The 25,257-nt window shown below is 40.5% G+C and overlaps 1 protein-coding gene across 4 annotated transcripts in view; it reads left to right on the forward strand.

Moving 5' to 3' along the window:
• Positions 1-25,257, forward strand: part of celf5a (cugbp, Elav-like family member 5a) — a 235,533-nt gene that overhangs the window by 133,008 nt on the left and 77,268 nt on the right. For all 4 annotated transcript variants that reach the window (XM_020609970.1, XM_020609969.1, XM_020609972.1 and 1 more), the window contains exon 3: positions 2,187-2,235. In XM_020609970.1, the coding sequence (XP_020465626.1) occupies positions 2,187-2,235 (49 nt within the window). The remainder of the gene's footprint in view (positions 1-2,186; positions 2,236-25,257) is intronic.

Here is a 25,257-nt window from a genome sequence, read left to right on the forward strand (position 1 = left end):
AGCTACTAGCTGCAGCTCACAAAGGACAGAATTAAAACCCCACACCAGAGCATCTGAAGCTAATGAATAGTCTCCTAGGCAACAGCAGTACTTAATACATTTTATTTAAGTTACCATGTCTGTGCATGTTCGAGCATGCATATAGCATAAGTGTGCTTAGCAACATGTACTTACATTCTGCTGAAATTACATGATTTTCTTCATGTATTTAAGGGAAATGAAACAAACTGAGAGCTGTCAGTAGTGACTGTTCAGGACCATAATGCATTGCTCTTGGGCAAATAAATAGACCATTAAACTAGCAGTTTGGAGACTGAACAGTAACTAGCTTTAGAGAGGGCTGCCTCCCACACACAGGCACCCTGCAGAGACTGCTAAGATCATAGCTGAGTAGCGGAGTCTCAGCCGTGGATTTGGCCTCCTCCATCATGCATTTGAACAAAAATCAACTGGCAGGATGGAAGCATCGTTTGTATGTTTGACAAGTCAAATGCAAATTCAAAGATGTCCTGTGTTGTTGTGAAGGAGCAGAGTTGTAAATTTATTTGTGAATTTGACTCAAGGATGTTTTCTTTTTTTTATTCAGAGGTGTTTTTGTCTCAGAGGTTGCTTTGAACATGTGCACGATACTGTCACGGTTGATTCTGTAATTTATCAGTACATGCTGTGGAGCAGCACACCCTGTGGCTTGGCATTAACATACTGTAGGGTTACTTCTGTTGTACAAGGAAAAGAAAGCACTTGTAGATGGGGAGGGAGACTCATGGGGAGTGAGACAAGAAACAAGGAGCTAAAGCTTCAACCTTCACAGGCATAACATCCTTTCTGTTTTCCTACTTAGTCAGTGCTAGTTATTATTTACGATGAGTAAATTTATGGAATAATTTCAGTGAGGGAAGGTTACTCAGTTCCTCAAGGTGAAAATGGATACGTTGAGCACTTAATGAATCGGGCTTGGGACTCTCCCATATATCAGCATGTTATTAAGACATTTTAAAATCCCATTATGGTGTTTCTCCTTGAACATGTCATACTTTTATTGGAATGCCCTGTCTTTAAATCTGACCTTTTCGGTCCTGCTCTGGAATTGAACTGGAAAAAAAAAGATACATGAGAGGAAGACTGAACAAAATATACATATGTATAAAGATATCAGTGAGACAGTTTTCAGTGATTTGACTGGGATGCCTGGTAATGACCAATAGTTTCAAGCAGCAAATAGGTGATTAAATAGTAGCTAAAAATGTTTACTGTAAATTAAGTGTAATAATCCTGTTATAAATTTGTGCCATTTTGGGCCCAGTTTTATTGAAATGTGTGATTTTTGATTATTAAATCTATTTGTTTTGTGAGTTCAGATATGGGAACTTAAGTTGTATCGTATGCTTTATCCTGTGCTGTAGTACATACTCTATATGCATATCATACGCAGGTCTGTATTCGGGATACTAATAATACATTATTAAAATGGCACTACAGTTCAAACAAACATATTGTAAATCACAGCTACATCTTTTAAACATTTCCTCCAAACAAATTGGACCCAGGTCTGGCAAAATTGTTCAGCTTGAACAACAATAATGACAAAAGAAGGAGGCAAAATTGAGGAAGGAGGAGAGCGTGAACAAAGACTGTGATGACAGAGGCATCTAATCCAACCAATCCCATTCTTATCAGGGTCCAGTGGATTAGAGTGAGCCTTCTAACCAGAGAAACCTTCCCAGCTAGATGCTCTCCACAGCCCAAGGGCCTAGATCAATAGGCCTGCATTGATCTCTCTCCTCCTGTGGCTGGATTCACTTTTATTAGGACTGCCTCAGCCTCTTTCACTTGTACACACATATGCAGCCTTTCAACCTCTCCATGCTGTGAAAAACCACAAATATGAACAGACAGAGAGGAATGCACACACAAATACACACACACACACACACACATATATTTTATGTGTGAACAAGAGTTAAGGTTGTTTTGTTTACACTGAATAATGGGCAGGAGAAACATTATAGTGTCAAGTCAACCGAGCTGCATGATAGTGGTTTGTTTCCTCTCTAGCTTTGATCAGTATCACAGAACATCTATTAGTATGTGAGAGAGGGCCTTGACACCTCTGGTTTGTGGTCCCTCCTTGTAGCAGCGACATCCAACGCTAACCCCTCTGCTGCTCTTTCTTCTCTCCCCTCTAGATGACTCGCCCCATCCAGGTGAAACCGGCTGACAGCGAGAGCCGTGGAGGTAGTTGTCTTCTTTTCTTCATCATTTATTCATGTCGCCTTTTCATCTGTCTTATCTGGGCAAATTCTTTTTATTCTTTCGCTCTGATCCCATCTGTTCCAATGCTCTCAATACAGTATTTCTGTCTCTCTTTTTCTCACATGCCAATTCTTTTTCATTCTCATGCTGCTGCACTTACATCATTCTAATAATTTGATCATTCCAAAGATATTACTACAGTTTTAAACCCATTATGTGACATCGAAACACAAAGTGATTTGATGCCGCCTTTGTGTGAATGCCAGTCTTGTGATAGTTTATAATAAATTTTAGTGTAAATGTTGGTAATTTCTTCTCATATTGTATATATTATAGTTTTCCTTTTAAAAATTGTTTATCACTAGTTGATATCCACAGGGGTTCTGGAATAACCTTTTTGTTTATTTTGCACAGTCTCAACCCACTTGTGCCCTTGTGCTGGTTGTAATTGATTAGTGAGTTTATTATTGAAAGGACACAAGGCTGTGGTGGGTCTCCCTGCTGCCAGTCTCTCTTTTCTTGTTTCCTATGCCAAGTACATTATCACTGCACTGTAAATTAAATAGTGATTAGACTCAATACTGGAACCATAGCCACACAAAGACCCTGTTGAAGCCCACACTACCTTTTTTGTGTGGATTTGAAAATCAAGAGTAAATAGTATAAAGGGAGGGGGAAACTGGAGCATGAGCACATACAGCTTGCCAAACAATCAATAAATTTGCAGCGTTCCTGCCAAAATCCTCATTACTTGGCCTTAATTCTGTCGACTTTGATCTCTTCCCTTTTTGGAGGCATTCATTTACTCGCTGCCTATCTGCATTTATGTTAATGAGATGAGGAGGCAACCTTCAAGTCAGTGGCAGAGACAATGAGCCTTGTTGTTTTTTTTTTTGGTGTGCATCTCGTGCATCAAGTTATTTAAAGTGGGAGCGTTGTTTTCAACCTTTTGCATTCTGTTGGAAGGAAAGAGCGAGATTTGGAAGTAAAAAAAACAGACAGGGAGGGAAAATGCAAAAACGATGCCAACTGCATACAGCTGCTCTGCTGCACTTCTGAGGCCTTACCTTAAAACCTTTGCCTGTTTGGGGTGAATTAGGATGGCTGGCCACTTGGCTGCCTGTCAAATGCACACAGTCTTCAAAGGACACCATAACCCCTTGAGATGGGTGGAGGAAAGGCCATCCCTGTCTGTACTCCATGTTTTGTTCTATCTTTCTTTCTTTCTGTCTTCTTCTCTCAACCTTTCATTCAGAGCTATAGAGAAGAAGAGAGACAAGGAAAAGGGTCTTGTGCTGTGAAGATTGATGTCCCCTATAGCTCCATTGATTTTGCCATTGTGGTGCTGTGTGTCCACATTTAACAATGACACTCAGCTGTCTCTTTACTTGGTTGCAAGTGGCTGGTTTTAAAGCTCCCAGGGCACTTTGGTCAGTACGGGGTCCCCTTATTGGCTAGCCATGGGGACCCCATTAAGGAACAAATGAGTGCTGGAACAGACCTGAGAGCTGCACATCATCTTAAATGAATAGGTCAGAGTGGTGCCGCAGGGGCAATCTAACGTCAGCATGACTTTAACAGGTTAGGAAGTAGAAGTGAGATGGGGATACAAGGAATTTGCAAAGGGGGATGGAACTGATTTAAATATTCTCATCCCATTTCTAATCTGCAGACTTGATTTTCTTTTCTTTTTCTTTTTTCCAATAACTATTGGCAAAGATAACTTTTTTTCACAGATTTGGTTCTGTCATCAGCTGCAGTTAGCTGATTCTCTTTTATGACCTACTGCAAGCTTTTGCTCCTTATTTGCTGTAAAAATATGGAAGAAGGTTTCATAATTTCAAGGTGAGATGTGTTGTTATTTCACATTGTCAAAACTGCCAAGATTAATTTTTTTGTTATTCTGATCCTTATTTGTTTGCCACTGCCAGGATCCAGATCAATAACTCGCCATTGTGTACAGGAGCTGGAAGAGCAGATGCAAAGAAATATTAATTAGCTTCTTAGTGCAGTGGAGGGAGGGGTACCAGGGACAGACCCAGTCTGGTCTGCTGTCTCAAGGGCCATACTGCAAGTCCAATAGGGGGCACACAGTCACACTACAACACACAATTATACTAATTAGTCCCTTAATCTCATTATAGGGAGGAAAGTTCAGATCACGTGCACTGGATTGGACGTGCATCAGGGAAAGACCTGTTACTGTGGCTTTATGGTTTGCATTAGCAAAAATCAGAGAATTCCCCTTCAGAGTTGTTTGATGTTTAGTAGCTCTTCTCTGGCGAAGGTAATCCAGGATGGGTTGCAGAAGACTGAGAAAATGAGGAAAAACAAGTGCACGGTCGAGACGGCTATCTGCAGCACCAGTATCCACCCTAGTTATTGTTGCAATGAAAATGTAAACTGCTTGCCTACAATAATAAAAGAGGAATACAGTGGAACATACTGTTCTAACTATTTAAAATATTTGGTATAAAATTCTTGGACAGTTATTCAAAGCAGAGCAGTTTTCTGATGGAGATTTTTAAAATGTTCACCTTATCGGACACTAAAAACAAACTCTTAAAATTTAGAGCACATCTAACCTCCGGGTAGCTTCACTGAGGCCATATGAGTGAAGTACATGGCCTACAGAAATTAAAAGGAAATATATGGTAGATTAAATCCATCCAAACACTCTGTCAGCCCCTGCTGCTGCTTAACAAAGACACACTGTGAAATGAATATTAATGGGCAATCACCTACCTAATCTAGCAGAACTGCAGTACACATTGATCCAGCAGCACCGTGAATGTCTCCGTCACTGATGATGCAGACAACTCTGGGTTGTTTCTGCCAGGAAGATGTTTAAAGAGCCACAGCAGCACAGATGCAGCAGGGACCTGTCTCTGGTTTTCTCCTCACAGGTCTCTGATATGAAATAGATTGATTTTCCATCAGACATGCTACTGATGACTGACACTGACTGCTGCTGATATTTCATTTCTGAAGGGCTGTTCAGTGCCTCCTTAGAGGGCTTGGCGTCCTCACACATGATAAATCAGCTTTAACCACTTTGATTTCATTCTAAACCCTTTACCCCCCATAACATTTCACCAATACTGTCTGTCCTTTCTTGTTTCCATTTTTGTGGGCTGTCATTTCATTAGATTTTCCCTTTTGTATCTTTTTTTAGTTCATCTTTAAAAAAACTGTCATGTTCTTTTGTAATTTTCTTTTGTGCAAGTGCTGTATTTCTGTCCTTTTCATGGCTGTTCTCATGTCTCATTTTAAGCCACTGTTAAACTTCTGAGCAGTGAGATTGTCTATAAAGCAGAGAGAGGAGCAGGCTAGCTGTCAGCTGGGGCTCTGTTGGTGTTGTAGCAGGCCTGCCTGGCACAGTTGAGCTCCAGCCCACTGAGGAGGCCTGGATTAGAAACAGGCTCTGGCATTATCAAGGCAGGTCTGCCACCCACGCACACACCCACACAGACAGGATGAACAGGCAAAAGCATACATACCAATATGGCCGTGACACGCACATACTCACTCTCTTGCTTTTCCATGCAAACACACACACACACACACACAAGCAGTGGACATAACAATAGGAACACGTGCGCACACACAAATAATTTATTTAAACATAGAGACACACACAATGTACATATGAGCTGAATAGAATGGGTTTAGAATGGGTCAGTTTTCTTTTTAGGGGGCTGTGTTTTGTGTTGCCAACTCGGCAGCAGTGTTGTGTTGTGCTTGTGTGTTTACTCCAACTGAAGGACACTGAAAAAGGTTTGCTCCAGTTCACTGAGATGTGACGGCACAAAGAGAGAGAGAAAATGAAAGTGAGGCAATAAGTTAAATAGAAAGGACAAAAAAAGAAAGAAAGATTGAGAATCCAGAGTGAGAGAGCAGGGCTACATGCTCTGTTGCTGTTCTGCATTCAGTTTTTGATGATGAATTTATCTGGTGTAAAAGACAACAGAGTGGTCCATGTATTAAACATCAGTGGCATTCTCCTTTTCTTACTAGAGATTCAAACTCCTCATGTCAGAGCAGCTCAGTAATGAAGCAAGCAGGAAGGCCTCTAAGCTCCACTGATCCCCTTTAGAATGAAGGAGAGAGGGGTAGTTAGAGGAACAGAAAAACAGAAGGGTGTTGATAAACCAGCGGGAGGAGGGGCAGCAGAAGCAGAAAACTATAGATTACTGGTCACAGTGTGCTAAGCTGGTCATAAATGGAGAGATCTTGATATAGTAGAGAGCATGTTCAGAGGTTGTGGGGATCAAGGTGAGCTAATCCAATGGTAAGGCCAGCTAGGTCACATATTCAGAGCTTGCACTCCTTCCAAATCCCCTATGCTGCTATTACACAAACAATAGTGATACACAGCCCAGAGTTCAGTTCAGCTAACCCCACCAATCCGGCCTGGGATGTTCAGGTCAGTCTGCCTGTAAGCTCTTAAATTTTACCCTAACATCAGCACAAACTGGTTTGTTTTGAAGGGGAGGGGTGGAGGGTGAATTAGGTTTATGGCAGACAAGAGGAGAGAAAGCAAGAGAACAACAGAGAGAGAGAAAGAGATGATGAAATCATTTCTTTAGGGATGTGCTGTGCTCCTGTGGGTCGGATTGTGCTGAGGCTGTAGGAGTTATGCAGAGTCAGTGGAAGACCTAGATCACAACAATTCACTAATACTCTTGGTAGGTGGAGATCAATTAGCCTTATCTAACAAACTAATGATAACACCAATGTAAAACTTGCTGACAGAGCAGAAAACAACAGGAGGCAGAGTGATGATGTAATGGATTTAGTTGGTGGAAAGACGCAGTATTTCTGCAAAGACAGTGCCTCACACTCTTTTTTCTAACTAAATGCACTGTTACAACAACTTTTATGGTACATAGATAGAAGCACCAGTAGCTTACAGAGTGGACAAAATAACAGGAACACCTCATAATATAGTACATACTGTACATCTAAAAACTGACAAGAGCTACCAACAAAATTTGGACATTTTAAACTTCATTACTGCAAGGCTGCATTTGATTGCAAGCTTGTATTGTGGTTGTTGTGACTAACCCATGTATTTGCACTCGAATATGCACACCCGTATAAATTCATCTAAACACACATTCATCCATAACCCCCTTTAAAAAACACACACATCCCTTCCACTTCGTTCCTTGTTCGTTGCGATGGTCTTATAGCGTAGACAGATCAGCAAAGGTTACTGTTGAACACAGAAAGGAAAGGTCAGAAATCATGTTTAGTTTTTCTAGGGCCAGAAGGTAATTCCAGCCAGCAGATTGTGTTCAGACAACCAAGCAGGCAGGGCAGGCCAGTGGTAGAGATGCTCATGCAGAAAGAAGCGAGGCGGGGATGGGGACAAGGTTATCCAGTCAGCCACTGCCTCTCAGCCCCTCTGCTGTCACCCTTAATAGCACCCTCTCCCTTATCACTGCAACAATCACCTTGAGAAACAAACTTGTCTTTGTTCAGAGAGGGATGAAGATGGGGACAAGACGGCCCCCATATGCATCTTGTCTGCCATTCTCATTACTGCACCTAAACCTCTTTGGGGACAGACAGACTGCAGATCAATTTAGTGCTAAATTCCAAACATTTTATAAATCATTCTCTTTCTCTCTTTTTGTCCTATCTTGTTTCTTTTCTGTACCCTTTGAACATATCAAAAAGTATAGATGGTATGCAGTAGTCCGACCTGCTGAGACAATAAGGAACCCTATGTTCTGTGCCATGCAAAGGTAGCCCTTCAGTGTTTGAATTCATAGTTTTGAGTCAGAACAGATAGATAATAAACTATTATATTAAAGATGCAAGATAATGTAACACAGACCAAATGGTTGACTTTCATTATTTAACAACAACAGAAAGGCCATTATAAGCATTATGAGATGTCAATAAATGTGATTCCTCACTTTACAGTATGCAGCATACTGGTGAGGACTAAACAGTAGTACAATAAAATAGCAAAAGCTGGATTGTCAAAGAAAATATGCTGACATGAATTTAAATAAAAATGAATTACATGTTAGTCATTACTGTGCCAGTCACACTTTCATGACCATCTCAAAATCATTTTTCTGGTGGAAGCTTAAAGAATGGTGCTACTTGTGTCATGATTCGGTCCCGCTGCTTCCTGTCCGGCTTTTATTTTCACATTACTTCCTGTTTTGTTTCACCTCAGTTTTGGCCCTTTTACTTGATCATCATTAGGTCACCTGCTCCTTATTGTTTGCACCTGTTTTTTTACTTCTATTTAGGCAGCGTCCTCCCACCAGGACGCTGCCAGATTGTTCTACACCCCAGCTCTGACTTTCCAGCATTTTCTTCGGTTTTGGTATTTTGTGTTTCTGATCCCGGACTGTTACCTTGGACTATTCTATTCTGCCTCGCCCACTTGGTACGGACTGCCACGGTGTATGATTATCGGACTTTCCCTTCTGGACAACAAATTTTGGATTCCCCTGGATGTATGTGTTTGCTGGCTCTGACCTGGGACTGATACCGACCGTGATTTTTGTGTTTCACCTTGTCTCGTATGGTTTTGTTTAGTTTTAGCTCTCTTATTAAAGAGACGGTTTTGTTCATCACTTCCTCGTCTTGCCTTTTAATTGAGTTCACTAAACACTTTTCGGCAGCATCGCGCGCAGTTTCTGACAACTTGTGCTATTGTTTATTTGTATTGGTTGCTAGTATGCTAAACTACTTAGAATGTACCCAGTGACATGGAGATAGATAAAAATGTGAACTTTTTAAGGTTTGCCTTATTTAGCCTTTATATTAGCCATTCTATTTTAGTGTACATTTCATTTCACCTCCATTAATTTAAAACAAATTGTTATGGTTATAGTTAGTTCCCCTCACCAGGAGGGTGAGGGAGAACTGAGGTAGGACTCAAGACTGCTGACCCAGGTGCTAGTAAAAAAAGGTGGTTTAATGATGGGAAATGCAAAGTAACAAAAAAATAACATATCATAGTCCATGTACATAAACCAGCAAAGTAGGGCAGAGATGGTGGAGGAGACCAGGATGACCAGGGGAGTAGACAAGCTAACGCCAGAAACCAGGAGAGTGGGAGGATCAGGACGGACAGGTGAATAGACAACTAACCAGTAGGATTGTCGAATGAAAAAGGAAATCCACAGCACAGGAACTGTCAGTGTGGAATGTCAAAAAATAACGTCTAGCTAACCTCATGGAAGAACAAAAAATAACCTACAAAGAGATCCACAGCACAGGAACTGTTGGCATGGACGTCTAGAGACGTATAACCCAAAACAAATAACCAACGTACAAAATGAGATCCACAGCACAAGAACTGTCAGCATGGAAAACAAAATGATGTACAATACATACCACGAATATAAGGCTGTTACGGGGTAGGTAAGTTAATGCTCCAGCAAAGACAAAGCGTCTGCCAGAGGTATAAATAAGGAGGACAGGTAATCATCGGGATGCACCCCAGCTGTGCGCACCGACAAACGAATCGCTGATTACTGGAATGCAACACAGCTGAGGTGCAGAGAGAGCTGAGGAGAGAAAGGTGGAAGAGAGGCAGGTCGCGCCGAGCGGACCTGACACAGATACCTGTGTTCAGTCTGTAGGAGCATTCTACTCTCAAGTGTTAATTTGATTTAACTAGATTTTTGAAAAAATAAATTATAATAATTTAAAAAGGTTTTTGAAAATTTGACATAAGTTTTTAATATGTGTTCAGAAATTCAGCATTACTAATTATGCTCTTAATCATAAAATGTACAGCTCATTTTAATTGAGGATATTATTTACCTCCCTGTTAGAAGTTAACTGTAATCTGCAGATATGAAATCTCCTGGTATGCATTTGTACCCACAGTCTAAGCAGATAACAGTGACAAGCCCATACCTGAGGCTGATAAACTAAGGATATGTGTGTTCTCTGTGGACTGTGCTCTGTGATTGCACTGGAGGTGGAGGAGGCCAGGCAAGGTTTCTGATTGGAGGACAGACTGTGTGCAACCTCTGCCAAATCACTGCAATCACCCATTTGCTCCTTCTCTCTGCTTTAATGACACCACTTCATAAGGGACCAGGATCATCAAGCAACCCACCAAACACACACACACACACACACACACACACACACACACACAGATTTGATTTTATTCCTTGTGGGGACTTTACATTGACTTAGAGTACATTCATTTCCTGGAGGCCTGCCATAACCTTAAAGGTGCATTAAATAAAATTTTACACATTGACTGACAAATCAGATGAAAATGGAACAGGATGAGGTATCTCTCTGCTTTTTGGCATTCAGACATAGAGCTGGTGTGTACTTTAGCAGGACCTAGCTGAGTACAGCCACAATGTTTACATGATATCCAACATCATGCCAGGTAGACACTGCAGTCCTCTGACTTTCATGTCAGACCAATTTCCAGCCATTCAGCATTAGCTGATGCTAATAAACCATAGCTTCTTTGTACCTGTTCAAAATATACTCTGTACTAGCTAGCAATGTTATGTACTTATTATATTATTGCACAAATTTCACTGCCTGCGCAAAATATACACAGAGAGAAAGCTAGAGTGCAGTGGTGGTCAAGTCAGCTACAGTATATAGTGAATGAAGAGAGCTGTGCTAGCAGGAAGCAGTGAAACAGAGACAGTGCTACAGAGTTGTGCTATAGCACTGCTATCATCTTGGCAGTGTCCAAACTGGCAATTTGGTCAGTTCAATTCAGACATGTAGCCATTTAGAACGTAGCTGACGATGTGACTAGGTCCGACAATGTAAAGTTGCCGGTAACACTTTGCCAGCTTCACAACTCAGGACTTTGTTCAGACATGATGCCTAGATATGGGATGCTTGTCTGAAAGGGGCTTAGGAAACCGGGCATGAGGAGAGGGCCATGGAGCTGTTAAGAGCAGCTTATGGTGTTAGTTTATTTTGACTCTTACAAGACTGTAGCAGCTGAAAAAAAATTAGGTAGAGTAGCTTAACTTAACCTTAAACCGAGTCTTTACCCTAAAATTCAAGTCCCCACAAGGAAGGCTGAGTCCCCACAATGTGAGTGTGTAAACAGGTTTCAGGCTTCACACTGTGAGAAATACTAGGCACACACATATAAACACAAACACATATAGCTACAGTGAGGTCAGGTTTGGCAGATCAAGTGAGGCATGGCAGGTCTCAGAACAGACAGAGGAGGTCCACCACCAGATGAGGTGATTGAAACTGGAAATGGATGCATCCAGGCAAATGTGCATACACACACACCCAAATACATGTTTATATATACTGTATATATAAACACTCAACTGAAAGATTCAAGCTAGACAAACCCTTTTTGGTTAAGCTAGACTGAGTTAGAGTGTCATGACATGACAGCTTAAATAGCAACAACAAAGGAGGTCTGAGCATTTTCAGGGCAACGCAGCTAGGCTTTGAATTTTGCCCTTCCCTCTTCACTGCACTGAATTCTCTGCCCTAATTTTGTGAGACTTTCCCATGTGGAAAGAACATGTTCTGTTTGTTCACTTAAAGAGGAAAAATACTATTAGGAGATTTGATGTATACAAAAACTGGCAAGAGGGAAAAAAAGATTGCTGCTCATACAACACTAAGAGTACATGGAGTACATGCAGATTCTCATGATGAGATATGTTTGTTAGTTGTGGAGAACTAATTGTCAGGGACAGTGTGTAAAGCTGCCGATAATATCGAGGTTGAACTCAATTAGAAGGCCAGATGAGTAAAAGCAGAACACTGTCTCTTTAATCAAAGCACTGGTCAGAAACAAACGATACACAATGCAGAAGTTTGATTCAACACGCAACACTCTCAGGTCGATAATCCAGTCCAGGGTCAGAGGCAACAAACTCACACATCCAAGGTATTCACAAGAAGAACAGTCAATAAGGGAAATCCATAAAGTAGAACGGTCAGTAGGGGAAGTCCATAAGTCGATGCACTGAATCCAAACAGAATCAGAAGGGTTAGGCAGTACTCAGTGGTTACAAGGCAATCCAGGGTCAGAGCTAGAATAACAGGCACAAGAAAACACGCTGGAAAGTCTAAACATGAGTTAGAACAATCTGGCAGCTTCCTGGTGGGGGGACGCTGCCTATAAAGGGGTGTCAACAGGTGCAAACAATTGTCACTGATTAGGATGAAGAGTCCGTAGCTACAATGACACCGTAACAGGAAGTGGTGTCAGAATAAAACCATTATACCGAAACAGAATCATGACACTAGTAACTGAGTATATATAAATATATATATGTGAGTATATATTAAAATAACATTGGATCTTTCACGAGTTGGGACATGAAAAGAGCATGAGTGACAAAAAGAAAATGAGAGATAGAGCGAACACAGGACAAAGAATAGATGGGAAAACAAATGATGACAAAAGAACAAAGCAGAAAAGATTAAAACAACAGCTTTTTCACCTGAGGATATGGACAGACAGAACATGCCTCTCCAGTCAGTATACTGAAAATACATGCAATACAGTCACTTTTTTTATTTTTGTTTACACAATACAACACTGCAATTTTACTATAAAAATGATAGTGGAGCACTTCAGTATGGGAAAACTGAATAAAACAACATGTCAGCTCTAGATAAATGAAAATGACACACTCATTATTATTTTTTTTAATATATAAAAAATTTTTTACACATTAGGCACATGCATCATGACAATAATAGATTTTGAAGAGCAATTTGTTTAAGCAGTTTTAGTTGTAGAAAGGTAGAGAAACAAGAAACAAAGTCACAGAGAGAAGAATCAGGTGTAAAATTAGATCTCTATTCAGATTCAGTACCTGTAACTCAGCTAGCTCTCCATGTCTACTCCTCCAATCTAACCTCTTCTTTCCACTATCTGTCCATCTCAGCATATTAACTCCATTAGTCTCTTATATCACCCTCTGTCTTTCTCACTGCCAGTCCACACCATTCACTTAAATCACTGCATCCGGCTATGATTGGACTGGAAAGGACACCTGCTTCAACCAAATCATTCAAGCACAGATAGGGAGGCAGTGGATTAAAAAGAGATTAGCACTCATGCATGTCAGAAAAATGCAGTACTTAGTATAATATTGTATATTCAGTTATGTATTCTTACACCTATGTCTGTGACTTAAGCTGTGGCAGCTATGACAACAGACAAGGACACAGGACATGGGGAAGGTGATGAGCAGTACTGAGATGGTGCATCTGTGATGCACCATTAGGGAATGCCAACAATGGTTCAGTGGCCACTGTAAAGAGGCTTTTAAAATTACGCACAGTCATGTCTCACCTGCCTTCTCACTTGCTGAGACGACAAATAGTGCTGAGAACATGCAGGCACTGTGACACACAGTCTCATGATTACCCACCCGCCCACTTGCCATCCACCATCTTTCCACCCATCTGCCAGTCAAACGAATGAAGAGGTAATGGAGAGAGCAGCAGTCATTCTGGGGCTATAAAACTGCAGCAGCCGAAAAGATGATTGGGATAACCTTTGCTTTGGTGCATGAAGGAAGAAGGATTGTTTTAACATTATCACAAGTATTCGTGTGTGTGTGTGTGTGTGTGTTCCTGTCATTATTATAGCACTGAAGTATTGATGTGGGCATACTCTTGCTGCCCTGGCTATGCTATGGTTCATGGTAACTTATAATGTGAATTTGTATTTTTGCCTTTAAAAAAAAAAACGTACCCTATTGTCATTTTTTGTGTCCCGTACATCTTTCACTGCCCTGGTTTATGCTGTCCCCATATGTGCACTGTGTTTGCCTTCTCTTTATCCTTTTTTCCTTACTCCATTGACTCCCTTGGCCTCCTCTCATTGATGAGTCAGTCAGGCGAGCTGATATTGTCACAGATGATTGGCGAATGTGTCTCTGTGCAAATGAGATAATAAGTGTATCTCAGACACTTCACTTCTTAGGGGCTTGTGACCAGGTCTAAACACATGCCATCCTGATTGCCTCTTTGCAATAAAACATGAAGAGGGCCCCAAAGAATACAAAAGGCAGCTGAGATCACACTGGGGAATAAGTAGAAAGAAGAATGAAGCTTCAAGCGACTGCCGCACCTTTGGCTTAGGGAACTCTGACTTGACACTTGAACCGATTTTATAGAATGTGGACTTCAAAGAGTACTTTGATAGTGGAGGGCATTATCGGGTAAGAGTTGAGGGAGTGAACTGTCTTTTCGTTGTAGATTAGCCACTGAGGTGGACTTAGACAAAAAACAAAGATGGGGTAGTAAGACAGAGATCCCCATCTGGAACAGATTTTTTTTTTGTTGTTGTTGTATTTTGCTGTGGCAACAGCTGATAGAGATCCGCAGATGTGTTTTTCCCCATTACTAAATCACACATCTTCTGTATCTCCCTACAGCAATAAACTTGTCATAAAACCCAAAACATGACACATCATTGCTTGAAATATAAATAAGCCCATTCGTTACCTATTGATTTTCCAACCATTAGGGAAGCGAGTGGCTCAGCTGTTGTTGATGTGGAAGATATTGTGGGTCAATATTGTACTGCTCTTAAATCGCACAGGAGTTTTTTAAGAAATTTGGTAGGGACAAAGAAAACAGGCCAGTCTACAACTCTAATATTAAGAAAATGTCTGGCCTAGTTCAGGGACTTCTCCCTGGCATTAATGTTATCAGGGAATTGAGGAGGAGTACAGGCACAATGTGCTTTAGGGAAAGGTACAGCCCTCGACAGCTGCCTGCCTGACTGCTGGCACATATCAACCTAATACACTGGACTGGAAGCAGGAATTGATTCCTGAATCTTAAAGTGAAACCTTGAAGCACTGTTGCAACCATCTCTGACTGTTAGAGGGAGGTCTGCTTTTGAGAGGCGGTTTTGAATCCTAATCTGAACAGGTCTCTTAATCTCTTAATAAGCAGCTCAGTTTAACAAGACCAATTTGACACCAGGGCCAGCAGTCAATGACAAGTTGAACTTATTAAATCCGGGCCTATCAGATATAAAACAGGAGGATCTTTTGGCTGCATGGTGGGTGCAATGACACCTGGAACAGCAATGTCATCAAGAGATGTGCCCTTTCCCAGGTCAAGGAGAGAGTGGGGTACTTGAGATGCTGAGAAAGTCCCTGACTTGCTGGTTGTCAGCCTCCTTGAATAGTTGTCATCCTATTTCCCACTCTCCCCCCACCTCTCTTCCATCCCTCCATCCTTGTGTTATTTTAGGGATCTGTTCTTGGCCTCCCAGCATGTACAGTCTGAATTATTAATCCAGAGAAAAGGGATTGCTGCATGGCAGTGAAACAGGATTTTAGTTGTCTCACTTGATTTCATCAAAATAAACACCCCAACATAAAACTGGGATGTAACACAACAATGTGATTTATCTAGTTCACCCATGTTAAATCTTGATCATAATTTCTTCATTATCATTATACTTGTACAGCTTACTTTTGTTCGGATTAATCAGTTGGTGAAAGCTGTAATTAAAAAAAGTAGTTATTAAAGTGTTTGTTTTACAAATATACAGTAATGCATAACAGAAGAATTTTATTCTTTGATTTGGGAATCCTGTTGTTTGAGATTTTGTACTATTTCATTGTATGTACAATAATGTATATATCCTAATTAATATCATGAGTTAGTTAAACCATATCATGCAGGTATATCCTCACGTCATCCTCCTCTTTTCCATTGCTTCAGTTGCTTTTACCTTTCTTGTAGTACCTCCATGTATTATAGAGTAACTACAAAGTGCACACACAGAATATCACTACATGAAATCAGTCCACAGGAAGGTCTGTTTTAGTATGAAAATTGTGTGACCTACAACTGCAGAGACGTAATGTACAGTACAGCAGCAGCACAGAGGAAACAAAGGGCTCTGTCAAAATCCAGCGCTGTCTCACTAGTGTGTCTGTGAAATCCTTTCTGCGTTTGTGCATGCATGTCAAGCTGTCTTGCCTTCTGTCTTGATGACATTAATGAAAGGTGAAAAACGGAATAATATACGTAAGATCACAATATTTTACACTTGATACAGATGCACATTCGTACGCTGCTAGCTTGATCATTCCTGTTCAGCTCTTATCTGACATTAGGATTCAATGATATGTTTCTTTCTCCAGCTTACTTGTCTCACTTTCTCTCTTATCCCCTCGCTGCCTCGTACTCCCCCCCTCTCCTACGTCTGTCCACTCAGCCTGACTGCAGCTAAAGGGTAAATGTAGCTCAGGGGAAGTGTGCTACCTCCACTGCAAGTCCTGGGTCCACCATGTGACACAGATCTCCCGACATCTTGCTTTTGCTTTTTTTTCTTCCACTTTGACTTTTTCTCCAAAACACATCTCTTTATTTCTAGCCACCTCAGTGACCTCATCCAGAGAGGCTGATAGAACAAACTTCAGAGAGTGAATGCTTTCTCTGCCAAACATGGCTCAGTCAAAAAGTTCAACCATTTTGCAGAATATCACTGTTGGCAATGTAAACAGCAATATGGCTTTTTTCTTTGCACACAGCAGAACATGTTTATATTATGCACCAAATACTAGAATTAACTCTCACTTAATGACATATATATTTATGCAAAATGAAGGTGAAGGAAACAATAAACAATAATGCAAAAAAGCATGGTAAGTAAAAAATACAAACATAGTAGAATATCACAATGAATATTATTCATATCATATATTTCATTTTTTAAATGTCAGGCAACATCCAAAATACACAAATTAGTTTGTCTTATTGAAATGATTTATTTAAGTCAAGTCAAATGTATTAATAAAGTTTAAAATCTACCACACAGGAAAGGAGAGGAAAACCACTTTTAATAAAACAAACAAACAAACAGAAAGGCAGAAACCACATAACAGCAACAGATACACAGTTACACAAAGCAGCAATAGTGAAGTTACAAGTAAATATTAGAACAAAGTGTTTAAGGCAGCGTGTATGCACTTGCAGTACATGTGAAATATGGTGTAATACTAACACTACCAGATTGCCGTACCTTCTCATTTTAGATGATGTTATAATATCCTTGCATGCTGGCTAGAAATGCTATGAATGGATGGCTCACATATAATATTTCTGTATGATGGCTGTGGTGTACAGTGTATGTGCTGGTTTGTGTGTGTGTCTCTTTGCTAGTATGCTTGTCCATGTGTGTCTAGCTGTGACTGAATGGCACCTTTCAGAGAGGGGGTGAAACCATGTGGTCATCACCGACTGCTTTGGAGGGAAGCATGAGGGCCCAACTGTTTCAGGGAGACGAGCTCTCTGACTAGCCAAGGCAACCTGACAGCTTTCCAGCCAACCTGACACACACATACACACGAGCATGTGCACACACATAATCACATGGTCAGGAGATTGCATGCACAAATATTGCTGACAATCACATAGTACTGTCCATGCAATTAAAAAAATTTATTTTAGCACCAGTGTGGTTTGGCTATGACTTGTGCAAGGTGCAGTTTGTCATTGTGTCTCCACTGAGCTTGTTCACGGATATAAACACAACACACAAAAACATGTGAAGAACACATTTAGGGCTCCTGTTTACTTGGGGACAGTGCTGTGTCCACCCACAGAGCTTACAATCATTGACCTGTGGCCAGGATTTGGTGAAAATTGCCACTTCCTTCCAACAAAATTGTCCAATATCCTTCAATGCAACATGCAAGAAAAAAATCTTTATTTGTTGGCAGCCAGGTGTTGGCCCTGTAAATTATACATGACCACAGGTCCTATTGATTGTCTCTTGTTTTTCTCTGTCTGATATCACATTATTAGAGGGAAGTTGGTTCAGTGGACAGAACAGTCCAGAAGCTGTCACATATAAGTAAATGAATTTCCTAAGGCCTGTGATTCTATATTTTTCTCTGATTCAATTTGTTGGAATACTGTGGTTAAAAAATAGAAAAGGTATTTCTTTTACATTAAATAAAAGGACTTAATTAGATGTATGTTTTTCTATAGGCTGAGCAACACAGGAAAACCATTTCCATCTTACTGTATATTTCCCACAGTACATTGGCAGTAACAATAATGGTGATTGCTCCTTTAACAGATTTGACAGTGAACAATGGGTGCTTAAACAATGCATATTTTAAATGTATTTCTCCTGGGTTGTAGCAGCTCTATTTATTCTGACCTCCATCCTGCCATACAGTTCACTGGTTCTCTAGTGAAATCTGAAGTGTATCTCTAAATGGTGTGCAAGTGCTGTAAGACTTGCACAAATTAGCTGTGTATATGTATGCCGTCTATGGAGGGAAGGCTCACTGGAGGCACTGCACTGCTTATCTGAACAGTAGGAACGTGGACAGAATCATTAGGTAGTCTAACCATAAGTGTCCACCCCCAGTAGCCTGACCATTTTGGCTCCTTTTCTATACAGTAGTTTCTTTCTCTGCAAATAGTATAAAGGGTAAGCCTAACCAGGGGCTATGTGTGAGTGGATGGATTACCGAGAAAAACAAGAGCTTTAAAAGGAATTTGTCATTTTAAACAAATTGGTTTGGAGAGAATCAATCTGAGCTTCTCCCTCCATTTAGTCTTAACTGTCAGAATGCACAGCAAAAAAAAAAGCCTGACCTTAAGAGGGAATGTTACTACTTACCTGTAAAACCTGTAAAACTGTGAGAGGACCTAACAGCATGTGTTCCCCAGTTTCTTCATTAGGGAACCAGCTTGGCATTCAGAAGGAGTAATTGGCTGGATAGGGTTTCAGCTGGCTTAGCCACCCTGCTGGCACAACAAGCCTGTCTGTCCCCATCCCTGAGTTGCTGCTTTGCTGGGTAGGAACGTCGCCAGCTCAACTGTTTCCACATCCCCTTCAAAGCCTGCGGAGAAGCTGTGGATGGCAGCAGCTGTTTTCTCAGGGGAGCTGGAGGAATTCAGGACCTCTGGTCATTAGTGGGAACCAGTGTGCTGGGACAAGTCTGGGTTTAAGACAGCTGGGAGACCTCTATCACCCCACATCTCTTCATTTCTCCGTCCATCCATTCCCCCGTCTCTGCCAAGAAGGATTCCTTATTCTTAGTCTCCTTGGCTCTCACGCAAGACCAAGAAAGGCTTAGACCCCTGCGGCAAGTGTGAAAGGACAGCAGAAGGATGGTTTGGGCTGTCCTTTTTGGGAGAAATATAGAGTTTTCACATGAAGGATTTTTGGGTATGTTTTCATGAAACTGGAAAGGAAGTGAGGTGGGTTTGCATGGGTCTGATCTAATGAATGAAACAATTTTAGAAGAAAATGTAATGTGGAAGAGGATAGCGGGGAAATAGGTTTTGAAGATTTACTTGTAAACCCATCCACACTGTGGATTATCACACCTTGCTTCATTTGTCTTTGCTTTATTTTGTTTTGTTTTTGCAAATATGAATTTGATCTGATGTAATTTGTTTGTTTGTGAGCAATTTCTTGAATGGATTCTTTGCAAGAGAACAGAAATTAGTTGAAATATAAATTCAACTTTGGCTTCAAGAAATTCTGAAAGAAATATTAAAGTTGTCTTAGTCCAAATAAGACAGAAATGCATATGGGAACCTGGAAGTCCTGGAAATCCTGAAGCTTGCTGGCAGGTACTCTGGTGATCATGTTAGGGTTACATACGATATGTGTGTGTGTGTGTGTGTGTGTGTGTGTGTGTGTGTGCACAATTCTGAGCATGTTGTGATACCATTTGAAAAATGAGTCACTGACATTTGGTGTGTGCAGAGACATACAGTAAGCGGAGTGGGGAGAGTGTGCCCGTGTCTGAATGACACAGTGGAGGGGCCCAGGTAACATACAGTACAGTAGTCCTAGACCGCTGTCGGCACTCATCGTGATTTGCTGTCCTGGGTTTTTATTATACCTCTATGTCTATCTGGGATGTACTGTACATGTGTAAAATGTTTTCCTCCATCATTATGGATTAGGTGGAAAGAAAGATGGCTGGGGAATAGCCAGCTGTTGCAAAGGTATACATGGAGTGTATCAAGGGCATCCGATGTCAAAACAACCAGACTTTAAATTAACCAAATCACACTTCAAAAGGCAGTGACAGTGCCTGCCAGTGAGCTGCTTTTAAACTTTAAATATTTTTACAGTAAAATAAGTAATGTTCTGATTTGAAGCAACAAAGAGAAAAGTTTATGAAACATTAAAGAGCCATTATAACAATAGTTAAACAAAGTGCTTATAGCAATCTAACTTTTGAGCATCATGTACTGTAGGCCCCATGTTAACTTGCTCCTCTACAAATAGGAGTGGCTGAGGTCAGCTTGACTTCACATCAGATACAATGCACAAACAGTGAATGCAGCCAGCAAACAGATGGACAGTGGAGAATTGGATTGTGCTGCAGGAGTGGTTTGAGCTTTTATGTGGATGTTTTGATACTTCTGTTCCCGCTGGGAGTCATTACTGATAACTGTACATCAGCCTTCATATAGGCCTGAAAGCATCCTGGTGTTCAAACTTTGTTCCTGTAAGCTGATACACACTGTTTAAAAGTGGTGAACACTAGAGTGATGACAAATCTTCTTAATTATTAAATAAGTTGGATAAAGCACAGCATGAATTGGTTTGTCCATTAATTATTTTTGCAATAGAACTTCTGTTTTTGTCAATAAATGTCAAAACCCTTTCCATTAAGGGTTGATAATGGAAAGAGATCAAGGAAAACACTATCATCTGTATAGCTAATAAACTGTATGTCATTTAACAGGCAAAGCATAAGTGCTCTATTCACAGCACTAGGCCTTGTGTGATAAACTGCTCGATTCAACTCTGTACCCATGCCCAGGAGAGAACATTTACTTTTTTCTCTTCTTGCATTTTACTCAGTTGGCTTTGCGTGGATTGTTAAATGGGACTGATGGAAGCACCTTGGCCATTACTCACCGCATTGACTGGCTAATTTCTATGGTCTCACAAGTACAAAGATGTCAAGAAGGAGCAGCAGGCTTACCTTGGTTTCCCCCTAGACTATTAATCCTATGGCTAGTGTTGTCCCTCCCTACATTGGCTCACCTGGTTCACAGCGCTGCCTGCAAACTGCTGTTTCCAGCCTTTTCCTGTTCTGTCTATTTAGTTTGATTCCGAGTCAGCTCCCATCACCAACAAAATGTGATAACAAATGTGATTCTTTAGAAATATATGCTTCCTTCTTAGAGGGAGAATTGCAGAATCTGTGGAAACATTTTGTTGTCTGTTTCAGAGAAAGAGGAAAAGCTGTATACTATTAAAGGTAAAAGAGAATAAAAAGCTTGCAGAGATTTGTCACCATGACCTTCATACAGCAGTTTCTTGAATGTCATGCAAACCTTAAGAAAACACCTTCTACAGTCGCACTGAAAGTCTTGTCCCTGATTCATTGCCGCATACTGGGCAGCTAACTCTAGATTTGTAGTAATAGTAATAACAGCAAATGAGATCAAAAAGCAAATGTTTGTCTTAAAGGTTATTAATGACACTTTGTACATACGTACACTAATTGTACTACATATTATATACCACAGTAAATGTATGTAAATGACCCAATCTCTAGGTCGATATCTGGATTGTTGAAGGTCATGCCCATCAACTGAAGGAGTGCATTATTTGGAATATCGAGTCTAATCAGCTGCTGTATTAAAAATATAATCAATTCTGCTTTGTCATAAAAATCATAAAAGATCTGTTTTGTGTCTAAGTAGAACAGACTCATTACACTCTTTGTTGTAATGGTAAACTATGATGAGAATGGTTCAGACTCAAGCATCATAGTGGCAGTGACGTGCGGTCAGGGGAGGCAGGTGAGGCAGAGCCTCCCCTGTCAATCTTGAAAAGAAAAAAAAAGTTAATCATAAAATATAATAAATGCTAATATTTGTCGGCTGGTGTGTGTTGTAGGCCCCTTTTGCCGTTTGAATCCGATGTTGAAGGAATTTTTTTCAATAAAGAATAGCAGAATTTCCGTATGTCCCGTTCAAATACATGGAGGAGATGCGCGATGAGGCAGCACTTTGCTGTGCCTCTCGGTGGATCGTGTGATCCTCACAAACTGTATGTGATGCAAATAGTGTGTCGCTGTCCCTCTATATATCGCAAATAAAATGCTTTCAAACACTCTGATTATATGCTCTGCCTTGCCATAATCTGGATAATGTATAAAATGAAGTTCTGTAACGTGTTTAGGCTCAGAGATTAACCAGGATCTTCTTTATTGAAAATATTTGTTTTAATATTGGATTCGAACAGTAAAAGGGTTTGTAATACATACCAGCTGACAAATGGATTTCGTGTACAAGTAAAGGTAAGACCATAAACTTTTATTATTTCTAGTTAGAAATAAGTTCAACTGGAATAAATTTTAACCTCAAATTAAATATGGGTCACGTTTGTGTGAAGAATGCTGATATGAGATATAAAGCACAACGCATTGTCTGTTAACAAACAGTTTGTTAAGGGTTCATTTGTATTTGTAAATCTGGCTGTAAAAGAGTCAGTGCCTCACCAGCTGTCAACCTCACAGCATGTCACTGCATAGTGGCATGCAAACAGGTGTGATAACCCTTGATGGTGTAGTTTTTTTTAACAGAATGAGATGAAAGTCAGGGTCACAGTATTGACAAATTTCAAGAGGCACTCTAGGAATCCATTGTGGAATCATTGTTCAGATTATTTCATGCCATACAGAGGTTATGGGGAAAAAAGTTCAGATAATCAAGTGTAAAGCAGATATTCACTTCAAGGTTTATTGTGCTGCATGCTGTGCTTTAGTGTTTCCATTACTCTACTTTTCCTTTTTCTTTGCATTTTCCCCCTTGCTCTAACTCCTCATATATTTTTCTTAAGCAGTTTCTGTTACTGTTTCAGGACGTAAGAACATAGTACCTTGGTCCAGCATTGAACTGAAGCAGCTTAGGTGGTGGTGCTGGGGGGAGAAGGGAGCAAGAGAGGTGGGCTGTAGAATTCCTTTAGCAATTTCAAGAGAGAACGCAGTTTATAATGATCTGGGATGTTCCCAGGAAAGGTCAGCTGAAACTGTAACAAGCATAATTAGTAGCTTATCAATAATGCATCCAAAGGTTCAGTGGGTGTGCAGTCTCAGTCTGCATGTGTGCACCTGAGGGAGCATGCACACATGTGTGAGTGTGTGCACCTACATATCCGTGTGCACTCAGGAATGACCAATGAGTGCTTTATAGTCAGACGAGCTGCTATAAGCATTAGCATGCAAGTCCCTAGTAACACACCATACACTAGTGTGGACACAGCTGATGGCAATAGAGACTGATGGAAAACTTCAATAGACACATCGATCAGTAAGCCAATTATTATTGATTAGAGTGTCAAAACCGGGGGCTATAACAGGGGAGAATATGAGATAAGAGTATATATTGCATAAAACATGTAGGAAATATTGAAGTATTATGCTGAATTGGTATCAGCTCTCATACAATCACTGGCTAATTATTTAGTAGTGGCAAATATTCCCTCAAGCACTGTTTAGGTCCAGGCACATTTTGTATCATCGGCTACTGTTGAATGTCAAGTCATTTCTTAGAGGAGTGAGATTCTATTTTTCCTTACTTATAAAACTTCCAGGAGATGTACAGGTAGCAGCCTTGATGCTATAATATACAACTTGAAGAAGAGTACTGATATGACCATTTATGGTATGAATTAGGTAAAGGACTTGTAAACTAAGGTTTGCAGCTACTTGTTTTGTTGTTTGTTAGTATTTTTAAATGATTAGTTTTACCTTTCTGCATTAGGCCTCATCATCTAGCAAACTCCCATAATGCAAGATGACATGTCTAGTTTATAGTAAAGCTCCCTGAACAGCCATCTTCGCTGATTTTATTTAATGTGCTTGCATCAGAGACAGGATCAAACAAGGTGCTCTTCATGCTTGTTTAACTTCTTTCTTGATCAACAGTTTCTGTTTTCTTTGACCATGTTGCACATTCACACAAGGGCTGATGATGTCACCACTAACTTTTGCCAAACACATCTTTGAATGATTGTAGAGTATACAGCTAAAATATTAAACTAGAAAAAGGAAAAGTGGGTATCTTGCATAATTCATTAGGAGTGTTCTTAGTCAGACCCTGGCTAGATGATCAGAAGATCAAGATTGAGGTACAGTATGTGAGCTCTTCAGAAGCTTTAAAGAAGAGAGAAACCCAAGGTGCATATAAGCAGTGGGGAATAGAGAGGTGGGGTGGGGGTGGGGGTGGGGGGTCAAGTGGACTTCAGGAAATGTGTTTGTGCATGTGTGTGTAGAATTGTTGATGCATGTAAAGTAATGATCCCAGGTTCTTTAGCCCCTGCCTGTTGATACGTTGCTGCTGAACACATGAACAGTGGAAAGTGGAAGCAAGCAAGGTGAATGTGATTGGATTGTGGGCCGAGTGCAGCCTCTCCCATCTGTCTCAGAGTCTGCCATCCCATCTCACAGGCGGCAGGAGGTAATTGGGTTCATTGTTCTCACCGCAGGATCCCCCGGATTGAAAGCTTCATTATCTGGATAACCGTGAATGTAAATGAACCACACGTATGCAGTGGGGTAATGGGGAAAAAATAGATCATTGCTTGCCACAACCACAACACACAGCAGATGCCTAAACACATACAGTGTTAATGCTTTTTTTTTGCTTTTTTTCTGTGGAATCACACGCAAAATTACCTACACATATGCAAATATGTTTATGGCATTTCTTTATTTCCTCTCTCTCTCTCTCCGTGTATGCATATACACATATTTTTAAATTACTGTATTACATGTGAGATTTACATTAGAATTCCAGTGTTATGTTACCTTGTTGTGTTCCTCTATAGCGTGTGTCTATCTAAGGGAACTGTTTCTTCAGAAAAAAACAGTAGAACAGTTCTGACTGCTGATGTATTCTGTCTCTGCAGACTAGTAGACAAGATGACTGCAGCTAACAGAACTGCATGTGACAGTGCTGTGATGAGCTGCTAGCCACACTTTATTTGTAGGCATATAGTGTTTACATGAGTGGATG

This window comes from Monopterus albus, unplaced genomic scaffold, assembly GCF_001952655.1.
Source record: "Monopterus albus unplaced genomic scaffold, M_albus_1.0 scaffold103.1, whole genome shotgun sequence".
Classification (NCBI taxonomy): Eukaryota; Metazoa; Chordata; class Actinopteri; order Synbranchiformes; family Synbranchidae; genus Monopterus; species Monopterus albus.